The 17,816-nt window shown below is 41.5% G+C and overlaps 1 protein-coding gene across 2 annotated transcripts; it reads right to left on the reverse strand.

Moving 5' to 3' along the window:
• Positions 1 to 852: 852 nt before the first annotated feature.
• On the reverse strand, positions 853 to 17,016 carry grnb (granulin b). Of its 2 annotated transcripts, none has more exons than XM_084937089.1 (17): positions 16,899 to 17,016; positions 16,532 to 16,607; positions 13,179 to 13,319; positions 10,900 to 11,025; positions 10,169 to 10,282; positions 8,821 to 8,962; positions 8,575 to 8,702; positions 8,266 to 8,395; positions 8,090 to 8,181; positions 7,320 to 7,464; positions 6,828 to 6,934; positions 6,428 to 6,664; positions 5,707 to 5,943; positions 4,103 to 4,357; positions 3,791 to 4,024; positions 3,179 to 3,394; positions 853 to 2,910 (listed from the first exon to the last, which is right to left on the reverse strand). In XM_084937089.1, the coding sequence occupies exons 2-17, from the start codon at positions 16,532 to 16,534 to the stop codon at positions 2,770 to 2,772; spliced, it is 2,448 nt and encodes an 815-aa protein (XP_084793215.1). In that variant the 5' UTR covers positions 16,535 to 16,607; positions 16,899 to 17,016; the 3' UTR covers positions 853 to 2,769. The 2 variants fall into 2 exon arrangements, with proteins under 2 accessions (XP_084793215.1, XP_084793214.1); XM_084937088.1 differs by having other exon boundaries at positions 1,491 to 2,910; positions 3,179 to 3,433.
• Positions 17,017 to 17,816: the final 800 nt, after the last annotated feature.

The raw sequence follows: 17,816 nt of genomic DNA on the forward strand, positions 1-17,816 counted from the left end.
GTATATTGTAACATTTATTACAAGTGCATATTAATATTTTTCTATATTAAAAATTTGAGCTTGAAATATGATAGAGATATGATAAAGTTCATCTATGAAGAACACAGGTCACCATGGACAAAGTTGCTAATCAGGGTGTTCTCTAGCAAATGCCAAACATGCTGCTACGTGTTGGGCTGTAAGCAAAACCCCCGCCTGTGGACGTAGGGCCCTCACGCCACCCTCATGGAGTCTGTTTCTGACTGTTTGCGCAGACACATGCACATTCGTGGCGTGCTGGAGGTTATTTGCAGGGCTCTGGCAGTGCTCCTTGCACAAAGGCGGAGGTAGTGGTCCTACTGCTCGGTTATTGCCCTCCTACAGCATCCTCCACATCTCCTGATGCACTGGCCTGTTTCCTGGTAGCGCCTCCATGCTCTGGACACTACGCTGACAGACACTGCAAACCTTTTTACCACACCCCAGATTGATGTGCCATCCTGGATGAGCTGTGCTACCTGAGCCACTTGTGTGGGTTGTAGACTCCGTCTCATGCTACCACTAGAGAGTGAAATCACTGCCAGCATTCAAAAGTGACCAAAACATCAGCCAGAAAGCACAAGTACTGAGAAGTGGTCTGTGGTCACCACCTGCAGAACCACTTTACTGAGGATTGCCCATCATTTACACCTGTTGTCTGTATCATTTGCAGAACATGTGAAATTGATTGTCAGTGTTGCTTCCCAAGTGGACAGTTTGATTTCACAGAAGTGTGATTGATTTGGAGTTAAACAACACAGTAAGTGTTTCCTTCATTTTGAGTGACACCTGCACACATTTTAACAAAACAAAACCACAAACAAGCAAAGGAAATCAGCGAAATGAACTTTTATTTTCAGATGGAGCCAATCTGTAAACCACTTTACATGACAGTTATTTAAAAGTCATTGAAATTACTTAAGTTTAAGAGATCGTTCAGCTTTTTAGGAACTCCTGAATCTACAAACTCAAACAACATATTACCAACTGTGACACTGACCAAGTCTCAATCCACAAATAACTCCAAAAGATTCTCCTGAGCGCCTGTGTTACGTTTCCATAAAGACAAAGATTCAAATCAATGTTACAACTGCACAAAACAAAAGACTTTCCAAAGGATACAAGTAACTCCTACTGAAGAAGGCACAAACTGCTCGATGCTCGTTCGTGTCCCGTCAGCTTCCAAATGAGGAGGAAAGAAATGTTTTTTTAATTATTGTTATTTATTTTTCTATTAATGTTGCTGCTTGTTGGCGGCAACATTAAAACAGCAACAAGCAGCCAAGTTGTGGCGAAAGCGTGAAATGGTTATGAAAACCTCTATGATTAAAAACTGGCTCAGCCATGAAACGTTCCGATAAATCCTTCGTTTCTGGAAGTGAAATGTCTAAAATTTTCTTCTCACCTTTACAGACGCCTACATTTCAGTTTGCATGTACAACAATAAATGTTTGACAGTCTGCTGTACAATGTTTTGTTTTTTGTTTTTTTTAACTCTTAAGAGTCAGTGAAACATCGAGTCTCCAGACACCAAAAACACTTTACCATAAAGTAAATGTGCCCACAATCACAGCAGCTCTAATCTGACAGCTCGATTTCATCCTCTAAGCCTGAAACAGTCAAATTAACAGCTGCATTAAGGCTACCTGTTAGTTTGTCCAGATTTGTGGTTTTTCACTGTTCAAGTGGTTAATTTGCAACTTTGCCGTTTTAATGAATAAACTATCAGGAAAGATGAAACAGTTCTGCTGACTTAACAAAAACTGCCTTTTAGAGAAGACACGTGGTTCAAGTCAGATTATTTAGGAAATGTTGCTCACAAAAAGGCAGTTTGTACATTCATGATTCTCTTCCAGAGAGTAGACCAGCTCTGTGCACTCATGTTTAAACACTAATGATCAGGGAGTTTCTTTCGTGAAAGTATCAACAAATGTCATCAAAATATGCATAAGATTTGTTCCACAAACTCAAAGGAACTGCCAACCTTGGTACAAAAACCTGCTCCTCTATCTTAAAGGTTGAAGAGTGCATTCTCCGCCCGCTGCACCCACCTGTTGTTTAAAGTTTTGGGCAGCCAATCAGAAGATACGTAGAGCTAAAGGAGTGAAGCAGCCAATTTCAGACAGAATGTACTGAGAGCAGGCATCAAGCTCCCTGTATGGGTTCATTATTTTAAGTTCACTCATGCTAAGCTACTCTGTCTGAAGGGGGGGGGAAAAAAAAAATATATATATATCTATATCTATCTATCTCTCAGCAGAAACAATCGACTTTCAAAAGAGACGAATTCACTGAATTTTATTTTCAAATGGGGTTTGTTACCTATAAGAAAACTTCAGATCTGACATTAACAGATAACACCGCAGGTTGAAACAGACCGGAGTAATCCTTTAACAGACGCACTGTAAAGCTGTCCTGGAACCTAGATGTGGAGTGCTTCTGAAGGAGTGTAATAAATATTTTCAACCAGAATGCAGGCTAGGTTTCACCTGCTTCCCCTTGAAAACTACTTCAACTTCACTAAAATTCCTTCAATGGCAAAAAGCAATTAAACAAATGTTTTTCCTGCATATGTGGACCAAATCCCCCCCAACCACACAAAACTCAAAAATACGCAAGAGTGCAAAAAACTCAGTGAATACACCTCCTCGAAATGAAACAGGAAGAAGCCCTTCTTGTCCACAGACAACACCAGTAGTAGATGATATAATGGAAAAATTGAGATCATCATTGCACCTCAGTGGATTAGAGTCAGTGGGAGACAGTGTCTCTCTTTCGGTCCCCAAACCATGAGTCCCAGGTCAGCTGGGTCTGCAAGGTGCAGCCTCTGGCCTTGAGGTCGCACGAGTACCCGGCAGGACAGCAGTGCTTCGAGTCAAAGCAGCAGACGGCCTGAGAACAGACAGAGCGTGTTCAGCACTGAATCAATCGGCAAGGCTCAAACTTCTTTTATTCCAAACAAACACATGAGCTGAATGAATTCAGCAAAAATAAAAGTCGATTGTCAAAGATGAGTAGTAGCACAGCAACATATAGTATACCTGCTAAGTTTTAACATAAACATTCCAAAATCGAGCCTAGAACAAGGACCATCTAAAGTCACTGCTGGAAGAATGACTTCAAATGTAAATGAGTGGGAGGGACTGACAGGTGAACGTACCCTGGGGGAGGGGCAGCAGCTCCACTCCGTGGCGGAGATCTTACAGCAGGTGTCTCGTTTGGAGCAGCGAAACTCGCCCCTGCCATCACACGCCACATCCTCCTCGTCCTCTGCCTCCTTCACAGACTGTAGCACTTCGATCTGAGGGATGGTGCTGAGGTGGTGGTAGTGTTGTTTCTTCTCGCATGTTCCTGTCTGCATGTTGCAGGTGTAGCCCTGAGGGCAGCAGTGCTCGTGGTCAGTGCAGCAAACAGCCTGAGCAGAGACCACGATGCCAGATATTAACATGTTACAGCCACGAGTGAAGCATTTCAGTGATTCCTATTAAGCTTTTCCTTATATACTATTGAACACTCAAAAATATGGTCTAAATGGTAAATTTATTTCCTGCTGTAAGCACCAAATTTGTTTAAACAGGAAAGAAAGTAGGTTTTAAATCACTTTTGAAACTGCTGTCTGATTCATTTTAGTCTGTTGTGAAACCAAATGATATTCTACATCAGCAAGACACTGCAGAAATGTCACAGATCAGTTTGTGATCTTATCAAATGAGCACCTTTGTGGGAAAACTCGAGGATTTAATGACAGTCTGAACATCACTGATGCACAAACCTTGAACAGCGGGCAGCAGCCCCACTTTCCGGTCTTCAGCTTACAGCAGGTCGTCCCTGAAGCGCAGCTGCTCTCGTTGTCACATTTAACGTCGATCACGGCGCCCGGCTCCGTTACAGCGCTCACTTTGGCGAACCACGGTATAACATGGGAACCTCTGGAGCAGGAGAAGTGGTGGGGCTCACAGGTGTGTCCGCTGGGGCAGCAATGGTTTCCATCTTTGCAGCAGACAGCCTGACGGGCAACACGGGTAACTGACACTCTCCCATTTAAAAAGAATTAATAATTTAAAAAGGGAGGGGTTAAACTCACGTTCGGCAGAGGGCAGCAGCCCCATTTGTGTTCCTTTTCCATGAAGCAGCAGGTCGTGTCTCTGGGACAGCTGGTCTGGGCGTCGCACATGTTCTGAGTTGGATGGGAAACAGTCTGGCCGAGCTCCTCCTGCAGGGCTGGGATCTTCTGCAGCCAGGCCACACTGAGGCCACCGGGTTTGTCACAGGTGCCCTCTGCCACATTGCACTTGTAGCCTTTGGGGCAGCAGTGCTCGTGATCGTTGCAGCACACAGCCTGGAACGAAACAAGGAATGAGTTCTACATCACAGACTGAAATCCTTCAAAACATCACAGGCTGCTCTTCTGTTGATGAAACAGCTGAAAAGTTATCCTCATTTTATTTGACACCATATGATCCACCAGTCAGCTTCAAAACACCAACCAATTGTCTACTATTAAGAGTTCTGTTGTTAAACCACTGGTTCCAGGTGTAAATCTCAGTGTTTCCTGTTATATCTTTGCAAAAGAGGAGGAGTATTTTGGATGATTTAACACATCTATACATTTAAATTCAGACTTTTGAATTTCGATCAGTTTGTCTTTGCCTCTGAAAAATCCACTCAGGTATACTAGCTGTCTCAAAGTAGAAGTAAAGAAAATCTCTACAGTCACATGAGGGAGAACAGGGTTGAGAGCATAGGTTGACCAAAATAACTGAAACCGTGTGCAATGAAGTCACTGAAACAGCCACTTTGAGGACGGGCCCAGGCCTGATCACCCAGTCAGCTGCCATGTGACTGAAACAGCAATAAGATCAAGTTGGTCTGATACCGGTCTGTGACTGAATGCGGGTCATGTAGGTTGAGCATTTTTCAGGCTGGTCAACACATCTAATTGCCAACAGTTACAGACCAAATAAAAATTCAATACATATTCAAATGAAGTTTCCCCGAGTTACAAGCAGGCTGCTGTCCCGTTCCATGTTGTGTTTAAACGAGTGTGAATGAGACATTACTGAAATGCACTCAGAGCCACAGCTGACTTCTTATTTTCCATCCTCAGACTTGGGTTTGATTGACATTTTCTAACCATCACATGTCTTAAGCTGGGCTGTAATCACTGTTCACATTGGATCTAGGATTACCTGGGGACCTCTAATGAATTTAATTCAGGATTAGGAGGGGCGTGCATGTGTCTAAATCACATAAGGTCCCCTGGTACTACTAATCCTGTGCAAATAGGGCTTAACAGATGAGTGTGAACTTTCAAGACCTGGAAGCTGGAATCTACAAGCCCACTTCCTGAAATACTGGTCAAATCATCTACAGTAAACAAATAACCACCCAGAAATAGGTCATGACCTAAAGATGAGCCACTTATGCACCATGAAAGCACTCCTGGGAATCACACAGGAATTAGGATTTTATGCCAGACAAAAAAAAAAAAAAAAAAATCATTACAATTTCTGTTGTGTTTGAATGTGCTCTGGATAAAAATAATTCAAGTATCAGTAAGGAAAATTAGAACTGGATGTCAGAAATAACCACAGCTGACACCAAGAACAAACAAACCCTTGGCTATTTGCACATCAAAGTTAAATCTGGCCAGCACATATGATCAGGAGGCAGAAAGGAGATGCTGACCTGTGGTAAAGGGCAGCAGGCCCACTGTCCGGAGTTCATTTTACAGCAGGTGGAGCCCCACGGACATCTGGTCTTCTCATCGCATTTCTCATCCTCCACCTCCAAGGTCAGAGCTGCTACCTTTGTCAGCCAGGAGACGGGCGGAGAGAAGCCCCGAGGATCATCGCAAGTTTCGGCTGCCAGGTTGCAGACTTTGCTGTGAGGGCAGCAATGGATGTGATCATCACAGCAAACAGCCTGCCGGGTACACACAATACAGACCAGAGGAGTGTTACACCGAACTACTAGAAAGCCATTTAAGCTAATTACCTTTTTTTTTTAAATTTACAAATTTAAACTCTTAAGATCATAGATCTCCTGTGTGAGCGTCCTGGGCAGCATTAATTTAGCACGTCTTTCCAAAGGCGGTGATCGGTACCCGCTCCCTCATCGAGTCTGCTTGTTTAACACCCACTCATTTGCTCTTTGCGAGTCTTTATTGAAATAAATTGGCATCATGTTTGTTTACGAATTAGCGCATTGTTACTAGCTCACCCGCTGACCTGCGCCACTGTTCGCCCACTCACGTCAGCATGAGTTTGCCCTCAGAAACATCTGGCTCAGTTCTCTCTTGATGGTTTGAGCCTGATGTACTTGTGGTTACAGGATTTTCATGAGCTCAGCATTTTGAATACTAGAGACAGGACAGAAGAAAGCAGTCCTCACTTCAGCCCCGGATTACCTGACGCAGCGGACAGCAGGCCCAACTGCCACTCGCAGTCTTGCAGCAGGTGGATTTCCCAGGACATGTCGTTGATTTGTCGCACCTGTTGTTACTGTCTTCCAGTAAAGGAAATACCGGCACGTGTCCAAGCATGGGAGTCACGGCGTTACCTGTGGAGTCGTCGCACGTGGAGCTTTTCAGGTTACAAATGGTGCCGTGGGGGCAGCAGTGCAGGTGGTCCTCACAGCACACAGCCTGCAGGGATGAGGAACAACCCAGACTTAGCATAAGAACTACTACATTACCTAAAGGAGAGTCCGTTAATAAGCTCTACTCATGTTTATTAATGGACAATAACTCACATGAGTTACAGAGTCCCTGTCGGAGAGGAGAACAGGTCATTAAAGGAAAAGTGTACCTGTGGTAACGGACAGCAGGCCCAGTCTCCTTTCAGTGTTTTACAGCAGGTGCTTCCGTCAGCACAGGCCACAGAGTCGTTGCAGGGGATGGAATGGACTGAAAGGTCTGCAGAACAATACAAATCACCACCACAGCTGCTAACATTTTTAGATTCCTGTAACACTGCTTGACTCAATGAAACGTTTTGAGGGAAAAATAAAAAACCCACAATGCAGCACAACCAGATATACATTTCACACATTCTTCTTCCTCCTTGTCAAATTTTGGCACAAAGAAACCCAATCACTGACAAGATGAAAACAGATGGAGAAAAGCTTCTTCCCACTCCACTCAAAACGGTAAAGTTGACGAATTTCAGTCAAAAACAGATTAAGGCAACATTACTGAAGATATTAATAAAACAGTTTGTATTAAAACATGTTTTTCTCTGAAACACATTAAATATTTACAGTTTGATCACAGAAGATGTGACGATGGCCGTCTCACTCACCTTTTCTCTGGACTTTAAGGAGCTCGGTTGCAGCTTCTGCCAGTGTCATGGTGGGGTTTCTCTGGGTAGACACACAGGTCCTGTGGTACAGGTCGCACTCTGAGCCTGCAGGGCAGCAGTGGATGCGATCTGAACAACAGATGGCCTGAAAGAAGAAGTAAATCTTTGCAATCAATGATTGTGTGAAAGTGAGAACTCAACCTCATCAAATACTGCCTTTCCTCCCCCGAGCTGCTCTCCTGGGCCTTTACTGCAACTACCTTCATTTATGAGTCTTTGTGCTTTCAGTAACTGAAAAGCTGTTGAGCAGAGCTCAGGTGAAGGACTTGTACACTGAAGAATATCCCTGCCTTGATTTTGCAGTGTTTTTGGCTAATTATCCATTCATTTTGAAGCACTGTGCAGCTTATTCTGGTTTTTCAGTCTAATGATTACTTCATTCATTGCAACGTTGTAGCATTTCTTTCAACCTCGTATTGAGAGTTTCAGAGGAAAACTACCAAAAGGAAGTCTTAACACTTTGAATCAACTCTCCATAAGTATTTCAAATTCATAAATGAAAGGAAATTCCAACAGGGACTCATTACATTTGAGCAAAAGCAGCCTTCGTTTTGTTAAATATGCCACTTATTTGATATCTAAAAAGACTAAAACACCTGATAAAATATTAAAAAGCTTCACAATGACCTTTAGCTAGTAAGAGTCAGTCTCTCTGCAACTTTCTGTTCATCTAAACTGACCCCATCGCTCAGTGACTTCATACTACTTACACTGGGCATCGGGCAGCAGCCGTAGGTGTCGTTGATCATCTTGCAGCATGTGGTGTGATCAGGACAAAATGACTTCTTGTCTGGACAACTGACTGAGGGGATGACAGAAGTGACACGGGATCCATCAATAAAAATCCTACTCAATGTTTGTTTTTTAATTTAAAGATAAGACTTACTGTCACTGGCTACAGCAGGGATCTTCTTCATCAGGGGCATGACGGTCTCGCCACGCCTACACCGTGAATGCTTCAGGTCACACTCCATGTTGGCAGGGCAACAGTGAAGGTGATCCTCACAGCATGTGGCCTGCATGAGATTCAAACACAGGATGTTTTAGCCTTATTAGGAACCCTCGTGTCAATGTTTTCCTCCAATCAGTACAGTAAGAATCAAACAGCTTTAATTCAGCGACATAAAAATATGAAAAACGCTGGAAACTGTTGAATTCAAATCACTTGTACTACATCTACAGCATTTATATGCACCTTTGGGTATGGGCAGCAGCCGTACTCTCCGCTGGGTAGCAGACAGCATGTGAAAGCGTTCGGGCAGCTGAGTTTCCCATCAGGGCACGATATTGAACTGCCAATGGAAGCTACAAAAGTAGTAAGACCTAAAAAGAAACGCAGTCTTCTGTTAACACTACAGTATCATCTGCATATAAATTTAGAAACGTAAGTGAATACATGATCACCACATTTCACTGTTTATTTATATGAGGTAATCCCCACCTGGGTTATTCCCTCTCCTTCTAGCAGGTAGTTTGACCAGCAGGGGGAAAGACTCCAGCGAGGCAGAGACGCACCGCAAGTGAGCGATATCACACTTCGTTGCCTCAGGGCAGCAGTGGCGCCTATCGTCACAACACACCGCCTGCAGAGAGAAGATCACGGGATCGTGAAGCACACCAGCACTACAGATATACAACTGGGACATGAAAAATGAACAATTGATGCACGTGAGACATTTAAATTCAGTATATAGAGTAGTTTGAATAAAACAGGCAGATGTGCCTTTCTATTAAAGCAAATGAGCACTGATTGCTGAATGTGCAGCCAACAAACACCATCTGATTCCAAGGAAATGCTGCAGCTTCAATGAGTTTTAAATACTGAAGAAGTTCTAAGTGTTTCATTTGAAGCAAATAAATGTCTAAAACTGGTCATTTCACTCTGAACACAGACGTTTTTAAAGGTTTTTCCACCAGGAGTATACAGAGATTATAAGACTTATATTCACACAATATTAGCCATTATCAGAATATGAAAAAGCTGAAATGCATAAAGTTTTCATTATTGGTGTGTCTAAATCAAGTCCTAAGTGTCTGACATTTTTAACACTTACTTTAGATTCTGACATTTCTATAGTTTTAGCTGCTTTCAGGATCGATCAAGGTCTCTCCTCTTTGCCTTTACTGGCAGCTGCAGCTTCAGAGTGCTGAAATCAGCAGCTATAAGTGATTCAGCAAAAGGTCAGACTCACTAATTTTGACTTCAGAAAATGTGGAGTCTGTGGCAGACGTGCAGTGTCATTCTGTGTTGCCAGCCAATTTGTTCATGAAGCAACTTCAGAACCACACAACCACCCCTCAATGAGTGTTGAGGCAACATGATTGAAGACATTGGCAAATATACGCAACACAGACAACCACAGTAGACCACAAGTCTAATGACACTTTTTTTTTTTAATATAAAATGAATGATCACGCTAAGAACTTAAAACAGAGTCATCACTAAATGAAGTGTCAGGAATTTGTGGTAGTAGAAGGGTTGCAAATAAACTTAAAGATTCTTAAAGCTGTTGCATTTTCTAAGCCTGTGCATCCTTTACATCTATAAACATGGTCTGAAACCATTTGAATGTGTGTGAAACTTGAGGCAAACTGAAGTGCGTATTAAACATACAGTGTTGGTGAAGAAATACATCACATTTCATTTTAAACAGCTACAAACCTACAAAGCCAGCCTGTCAAGAACTCATGCAAGAAACAGCTGATCATTTTTTGGTGTGAGAAACCTGGGGCTTGTGCGAGTCAGTGATTTTAGGCAAAGAGATGGTGTTTGTGCTTATGTGTGTCACCTTGGCTAAGGGGCAGCAGCCCCAGGAGCTGTCAGGAAGCTGGCAGCAAGTCGTGTCATCCGGACACTCGGACACCTGGTCCGGACAAACGACTGCCTTCACCGTCTCCTCGAGCTGAAGCAATCACACGTCACAGCCAACGCATACAAATGCAAGGACGCCACATGGTCAAAACAAAAGGTTTAAAAACACTCAAATATGAACAGTTCAAGTAATCAATAATCAATTAAAACACACTGAAAATCACTTCAGCCACAGCGTAATATACATATATAAAATATTGTTTTTCCTTGCAAGACAAGAGAACAAACAACTGCTGGAGAGATCAAGTCCGTGGAAACATCTTGGCGCTGCACCAAGAGATCAGGTAGCCTGTGTGGGGGAGGTAGAAGCATCTGTGCTTGTAGTGCCATCGTGAAACCAACACTATTGTGCCTCTCAATACTCTGCACGTTTCAAAAACATTCCCCGCACCTCTTCAAACACCTCATTTACCCATGAGTGTTATTCTTTTACGTCGTTTGTTTTTGGGGCGGGAGAAACGTACAAAGCAGATAAGACAATTCCATTATTTTGACAAATAACACCAACTGAGCAAACGTATCCAGATAACAAAACTGAGCTTGGTTCACTGGGGATTCCTTTAAGATAATCTTCCAATGGTTGTTGGTGGGGCAATCAACGTTAAGATGTCTAAAGACAGAAGCTAAGCTTTGCCCCACCCCCTTCACCTGAGGCTGGGTCGGGAGTCGTGTCATCCACGGCAGGGAAACTGTTTTATTGACGCATTTCTCATGGACCAAATCACACAGCGTGCCCTCGTAACAGCAGTGGAGGTGGTCTGAACAGCACTCTGCCTACAGAGGGATTCAAACAGTGTAAGAGAAACAGGTTCACTGAGAGGAAACTTTTAAAAATTTAAATCAATTTTAAGTGACAGCAAACTGAAATTTTATTTTACAATACTATTTTTCCCAAGCAGAACATAAATACTGAGTTTTATTAGTTTATAGTACAAAATATCCTGCAACTCTTGTGCAAAAGTCATATAACATATACTGTCAATAATATGCATAATGTTCAAGGTCATTCTATGAAACTGTATGTTGACTGTTTTGTTCTATTAAACTTTCTAATACTATATTTTTAAAAGAACTCCCCTTCAGCGTGTGAGCAATATGAACAAGCTCTCAAAATTAAAACGCCGTCAGAAGGAAGACGCCCCTGCACAGAGGAAAATAAAACCCCGTGTCATCCTCGATCAGTACAATGCACACTCAGTTCTCAGTGAGAGCTCTTTATGGCTGAGAAACGGCCCGAGTTTGAGTGCTCGCCTTATTCACAGCTAGCTTCTAAGAAAATTGTACTCTACAGCTCACATGCTGCAGGTTTCCAGTTTTACTCATTTACTGTGGCAGAACAAGCCAGAGTGGTGTATGTGGGTAAACTGCCATGTGACCCCGCCTACTGCGCCATTAAAGGCCCTCTAATGACTGTTTTAAATGAATAAAAATACTCTTTTCTGCATTAAGTACTTTTCATGGTCATGAGAAAGTTAATTTTCACAGGACCCTCTGCCGTCATGTGAAAAACCAAGTACAAGCCGTGACTCAGCAGATCGCTACAGACAACAACTTAAAGTAATTCTTTTCTACATGACCATAAGGCTTGGACTTTGCAGTGGAGGAATTTTCCCACTCTTTGCAGTGTTGCTACGGATCCTTGAAGCATGTAGCATTGATTTGTGCACAGCTCTCTGAAGGTCCTGACTATATTTCTGTTGGGTTGAGGTCTGCAGCTTGACCTACCACTGCAATAACTTCAGTCTTTCCCCCCCATTCTGTTGTAGATTTGCTGCTGTGCTTACAATCATTGTGCTGGTGCATGATCCAGTTTGGACCACGCTTTGACCATTTGACTAGAGTACAACGCTGTGGCTGTGAAACAAACCCTCAGCTCTCCACCACTGTGCTGACATTTGGAATGACGTTTTAAGATCAGAGTTGATAAAGCATGTACTTGGGGCTGGAACACGTGACCCTGAACCCTCCCTTATTTATGCTGCAACAGGCCTAGGCTGCTGGGCACGTCCCATGATTGTTGATGAGGTTTTTAATAATCTCGGGCTTTCTTCCACAGAGCATCTTTTGTCACGTCTTCCTCCCCTTACACCCGACCGGTCGTGGCAGATTGCTGCCCCTCCCTGAGCCTGATTCCAGGAGTTTATTTCCTGTTCAAAGGGAGTTTTCTTTCCCACTGTTGCCAAGTGCTTGTTCATCAGGGTCATCCAATTTTGGGGGTTTCTTTGAATCATTGTAGGGTCTTTATCATATAATATAAAGTCCATTGAGGTGCTGTTGTCATTTGGACAGATTACATCAAACGTTATTTATACAGTGCCAAACAAACATTGTTCTGCAACTCTTGTGGAATATTCACATGCAACTCTGCAAACCTAAGCTGTGCTGCCATGACAAGGCACTTTTTCCTGACACTTGAAAACAAGTCATACCCATTTCTTTTTTTTGTTTAGTTTATCTTTTTTTTTTGTAAATTGTGCGTCACGAACTTTAACACGCTGAGGCATGTAGAGTGTGAGATGCAGATCTTGTTTTTTGAGTTTAAGCACTGGACAGTCTGATCTCACGGTAAACGTGCCGGGACCTGAACTCCTGGGAAGACTGGCAACTGTATCCAATGTTTTCCACTTATGTAGAATGACAGACTTCAGACTGACTGGAAATGGCTTTCTAACCCTCCCTTAGATTGATGGGCAGCAACAACTGCTCCTCTGAGATCATTACTGGCATCTTCCCTCTTCAGCACTGTGTTAAACACACAAATGCTTTAGACTAGCAAACTCTTCGTCGCTCACGCGCACTGATGATCAATGAATCAAGTGCATTTGTTTAGCAGTACCTGGCTGCTACCCTCGTCTTAATTCTTATAGAAGCATGATAGTGTACTTGATTAATATCCAGGTCAGACACAACAGTGACGGGTAACTCACACGTGGTAGCGGGCAGCATCCGTATCCCCCCTCAGTATTCTTGCAGCAGGTGTTTTTGTTCTGACATGTGAGTCCATTGGGACAGACCAGCGCCGAGCTCAGACCCAGCAGGGCCAAACACAAGAACCCCATCTGCAGAGTCTGAACACAGGGAACAGAGGACAGGGCTGTGAGCGATTAATACAAAACCTTATGGGGATTTCTGGGTTTTATTCTGGCTGTGAGTGAGGAGGAGGGAAACAAAGACAAGTATGTTTAGCAGCTGCAAAAGAATTTCAACTGAAACTGGATTTCGCCACTAAACAAACCCAGAGCCTTCTGAGACTGACGTTCCCTTCATATCATAACCACTTTATGTCCTAAACAGCAGCACTATAAATGGCAAGTCACGAGTTCAAGATTCAATTATTGGCTTTTGCAAAAACTCAGACTGAAAGTGACTCATGTCTATTATTTTTAGTTGGCCGCTAGCATCATTAACGGCCTTTTAACTCAAGTAGAAAGAACAGAATAACAGACTTAACCGATTACTGAATATGTAATGCAATTTAAGACTGATTTTCCTCTGGACTGTTGTGATAAAGCAGTGACTTTTTGTCCCAGAAAAACTAAACTCATTGGACGTTCCTGCTGGCTCATGTCACAAGTTTGTGATAACATTTTAATTGCTATACATTTTACAGGCAGTGAATTGAGGTTTCATCCATCCAGATTTAAAAAAATAAATAAATAAAACGTTTTCCATGTTATGAAGGTGGTTCACTTCTTCTTGGAGTACATAGCCATGATGTTATTATCTGCTCCAGTGCCGGTTAGATTCCACATTAGAGAACAGGTAAGAAATCGCCACCTACAGACCAATTAAGTCTTCAGAAGAATAGCAACACCGTTCCTGGAAGAGCTCTTGTTCATCTTGTTTGTCTTTGTTTTTCCTCAAATGAGCATCAGGAATGAAAACAGATTATCAAGACCACTTTGATGATGATGATGATGATGATGATGATACACACTGCTAAAGCACAGGTTAAGAGGAAATCACGAGAAAACACAACTGAAACAAAACACTCTGAAATGTCTCTTAAAAGTCTGGATGCTTCTGACAAGGTGGCAATTCTGGGCTGAAACCACAAATATTTCCTCAAATATAATTTAATAACAGTATGCACTGCATGATTGGTAGACGGCAAGCAGTAGCATCTGTGGCAGGGATTTTAAACTCAGGGCAGACAGCTGCAGTTTATGGAGATGCTTTAATTTTATTACAAGTGAAAAGTTTGCCTCATGCAGCCTCTTGGAATTTAATTTTGTTAACAAGAAGCCTTCAAGTAGTCCAAACATAAACTTTAACTTTTATAAAAGCTTAGTCTTATAGAACTCCTCATTTTACATCCAATTACAGTTCAATTCAAACCTGACAACTCCCGGCAGTTTGAGACATTTCATACATTATGGAGCTCAATTTAAAGAAAAATATTGATTTGTTAGTACGTGGAAGAATAAAAACTTCTTAAGAGTTGGAAGATGACAGCTCGCGCCTGAAACTGCCCAAATATGAAAATGAAGCTTGCTTTTACAGCTCTGTCACTTGAGACCAAGTTCCAACAAATACATTTTGCTGTAGTTAAGGACTTCTCATCTTTTGCAGATTCTGTACCGAGAACGAAAAAGGGATGTTCAAACTGAACACATGCAACATGTTTAAAATAGCGTTATGCGTCTGCTCAGAACGTCAATTTTCACTTTCATATTTTTGTACTAGGTTAGCGTTGGGGTGTTTTTTTGCACTTCTCACTCTTTGGAAAGCATCCATATCTATTACTGATGGCATTCAGCTCCACTGCCATGAGCACAGGCAAATGCAACCTTTCAAATTTTATACACCTCAATACCCATTTAGCTTCATGAGTTCCTGTTCTACTAGAATCATTGCATTCTATTATTTAAAGATTTTACATCATTGCATTTCACAGGTTTCTATTTATTCGTTTCCTTCTCTTTTCTGTAACCTAAGTAAGACATCTGGTTTGTAATAGAGACATGTTCAATTTCAAAGATCCTATAGTCCCAGTACTCTTAAGTAGCTACTAGTACTGCAAAAAAGGGGCGCAAGAATTAAAATGCAATGTTTCAAAAAGCACAAAACACAAACTGCTTCTGTGCAGTTTGTCTCTCAGCCCGATCTCCAATTAGAGAGACTGTTCAACAATAAAATATTAATGTGCAATACTCTCAGAGATCGAGAAGATGTAGAGAAAAAAAAAAATTGCAAACATGAGGGGAAGATGAAAGATTAGAGACTGCTCAGGATGCTGACATTTGATAAATTTCCTGGCTTATGTTAATTACTGTCGTATACAGATCCACCGTCTTAATCAGAGAGCAGATCTATAAGTAACGTGCTGCTGAAATGATCTGATCAGTTCATAAGATCTTTGAGCTCTGGACTGATGTGCTGTTCATGGCATTTAGTTCAAGAGTAGAAATCATTAAAGTAAATTCAAACAGGTAATCCACTTTAGTTTCACCTGCCAGATTCTAACTTTTACCAAATTGTCACACTGGCTACAAACTAGAAAGGAGTCATGATGGCTCATATAGTGGCTCAGTCTTAAAATTTCTACCCAGTTTTTTTTAGGTTTAGAAAAACTGTCCCAGGTCATTTTGGGAGCAGTGACCCAAAGTGTTTGTGCAGGTTAATCCTGTCACCTGAGCAGACAAGTGAAACCTCAGGCATTGCTCCAGCCCAGCATGATGTCAGTCACCTGAGACAAGGTGTGAAAGGACAGCATTCCCTCTCGAGTAGTTGTTCTAAAACTGAAGAAGCCTCTTGGATGACAAGTAAAATATCTTCAAAACCTTATGAAGTCCAGCTGCCTTATATTCCAGATCTAAAGACTACCATGACCCAGATAAGTGGGAACCTACACAGACATACTTAAGAAGTAGCACACGATGCCAAAGTGCAACGCCACGACAAATCTAACGTGGGAGGGCAATATAAACTAAAAGACACAAACAGATCTGGTACATAGCAAATGAAAATAGATAAGAAAAGGCTGCACCAACAGGGCAATAATGGAAGGTCTAGTTTCTCTGTAAACACACGTTAAGCTCACATTTCAATAAAAGATAAACATTACTGTCAACGACTTTAAAAGAACAACTGCAACAATTCATAACGTGAAAGACTGCTAAACTTCACCTGTGCAGCCATATGTCAATATATGGTAAAGCTCGGGGATGGGGTTTAGTCGCTCTCCGCCCACTTTTTATTTATTTTTTTCTTAAATATACACAAACTAAACCTTTACAAATCCAATACTTAAGCAATGTATACGAAATAAAACAGTTACCATGATTAGCAGGAATCCCGAGAGCAGGTAGAAAGAGTTTAATCGTTATCAGCACTGGGCACTTTTCTGCATACTCCTGAAAAACAACAGTACACTGTCAGTCGATGTTATGCTTTTAGGAAATACTGCATTATACTACAGGGGGGAAAAGGAGTGACAACGTTTAAGAAAAATAACCTGCAACTTATAAAAAATACCAGCTGAAAGGAGAGAGCTTTCTAACGCTAGCTTTTGTAATAAAAATACAAGTTAGCGTAGCAGGCTATGCAGCTAAAAACAAAGCTAGCTGGTTTAAATGAAGTTAAGCGGATGTTCTCTTTTTTTGTTTGTTTTAAATCAACGTACGAAACGTAAATCATCCTCTTACCTCGTCTGAAGGGTCACATACATGTACCGTTTGATGTGGTAGTGACAGCCTGCAACATCCAGAACGCACAAAGCAAACAGTCTCTGATAATACTTATATCACATGACGCCTGACACGTGACTCTACAGGCTAGCGTCTTAAAGGGCCAGTACACTGCAGCGTTCCAGGGTTAGGAAAATAAAACAACAACAACAAAATAAAATAAAAATAGAATAGAATATTAAATTAACTTTTTATCTATTGCATTATTTGAATTTACAAAAATTTACGACAGTGGCACAGATGTGGTAAGAATTCAAACATCACAAAGTATTGAAAGCACGTTTTCTGTAAGAGAAGGACGTAGCGGTGGGCAACGTCAAACCTACGGTTTTCGTGTTTGTGTGTGTGGAGAAAAACCATGGCAAAAGTTGCTTAAAACATATGGTCTTTATTAGGTATAATAAAAAGATAATGATGGTTGAATTTCAAAGAATATCTCTGTTTATTTAGTTTTTATATTCCTTTTCTACTCAGATTTTGCAGTCAACATTCCAAAATTGGAGGTATTTTCCTTTGACGTGCGGAAATAAAATTACGGAATTATAAAAAACTATATATGAACATTTTTTTGGATTTCAAACAGTGCATAAATTATGTGCAAATATGTATGTTGATGTTCCTGAAGTTTCTATCAACAAGGAAGCTGAAACAATACTTCAGCACTTATGAAGAAGGGGTGGGCTTAATTATATGTGCATACATCCCACGCCTAGAGGATTAGAATATTTAAAACATTATTGTTGTGTATTTTGCTTTATTTTGGTATGTTTTTTTTAATCAAAGTGAATTAATTGATTTGATTTAATTTATTTGAAAACACTTAGTTTTCTAAATATTTGATACCTCAGGTTTACTTTATTCTTTTATCTTCTTGTC

Source organism: Perissodus microlepis, chromosome 8, assembly GCF_051167445.1.
Source record: "Perissodus microlepis isolate ML-2025 ecotype Zambia chromosome 8, ASM5116744v1, whole genome shotgun sequence".
Taxonomy (NCBI): domain Eukaryota; kingdom Metazoa; phylum Chordata; class Actinopteri; order Cichliformes; family Cichlidae; genus Perissodus; species Perissodus microlepis.

What these genes read in the sequence shown, in the direction of transcription:
- grnb (XM_084937088.1), bottom strand. An exon ending in GCTGCTGCCCATACCCAAAG is followed by an intron (nt 8,396 to 8,574) that starts GTGCATATAAAT and finishes AATCTCATGCAG; the next exon opens with GCCACATGCTGTGAGGATCA. An exon ending in CCTGCTGTCCGTTACCACAG is followed by an intron (nt 6,665 to 6,827) that starts GTACACTTTTCC and finishes TCATCCCTGCAG; the next exon opens with GCTGTGTGCTGTGAGGACCA.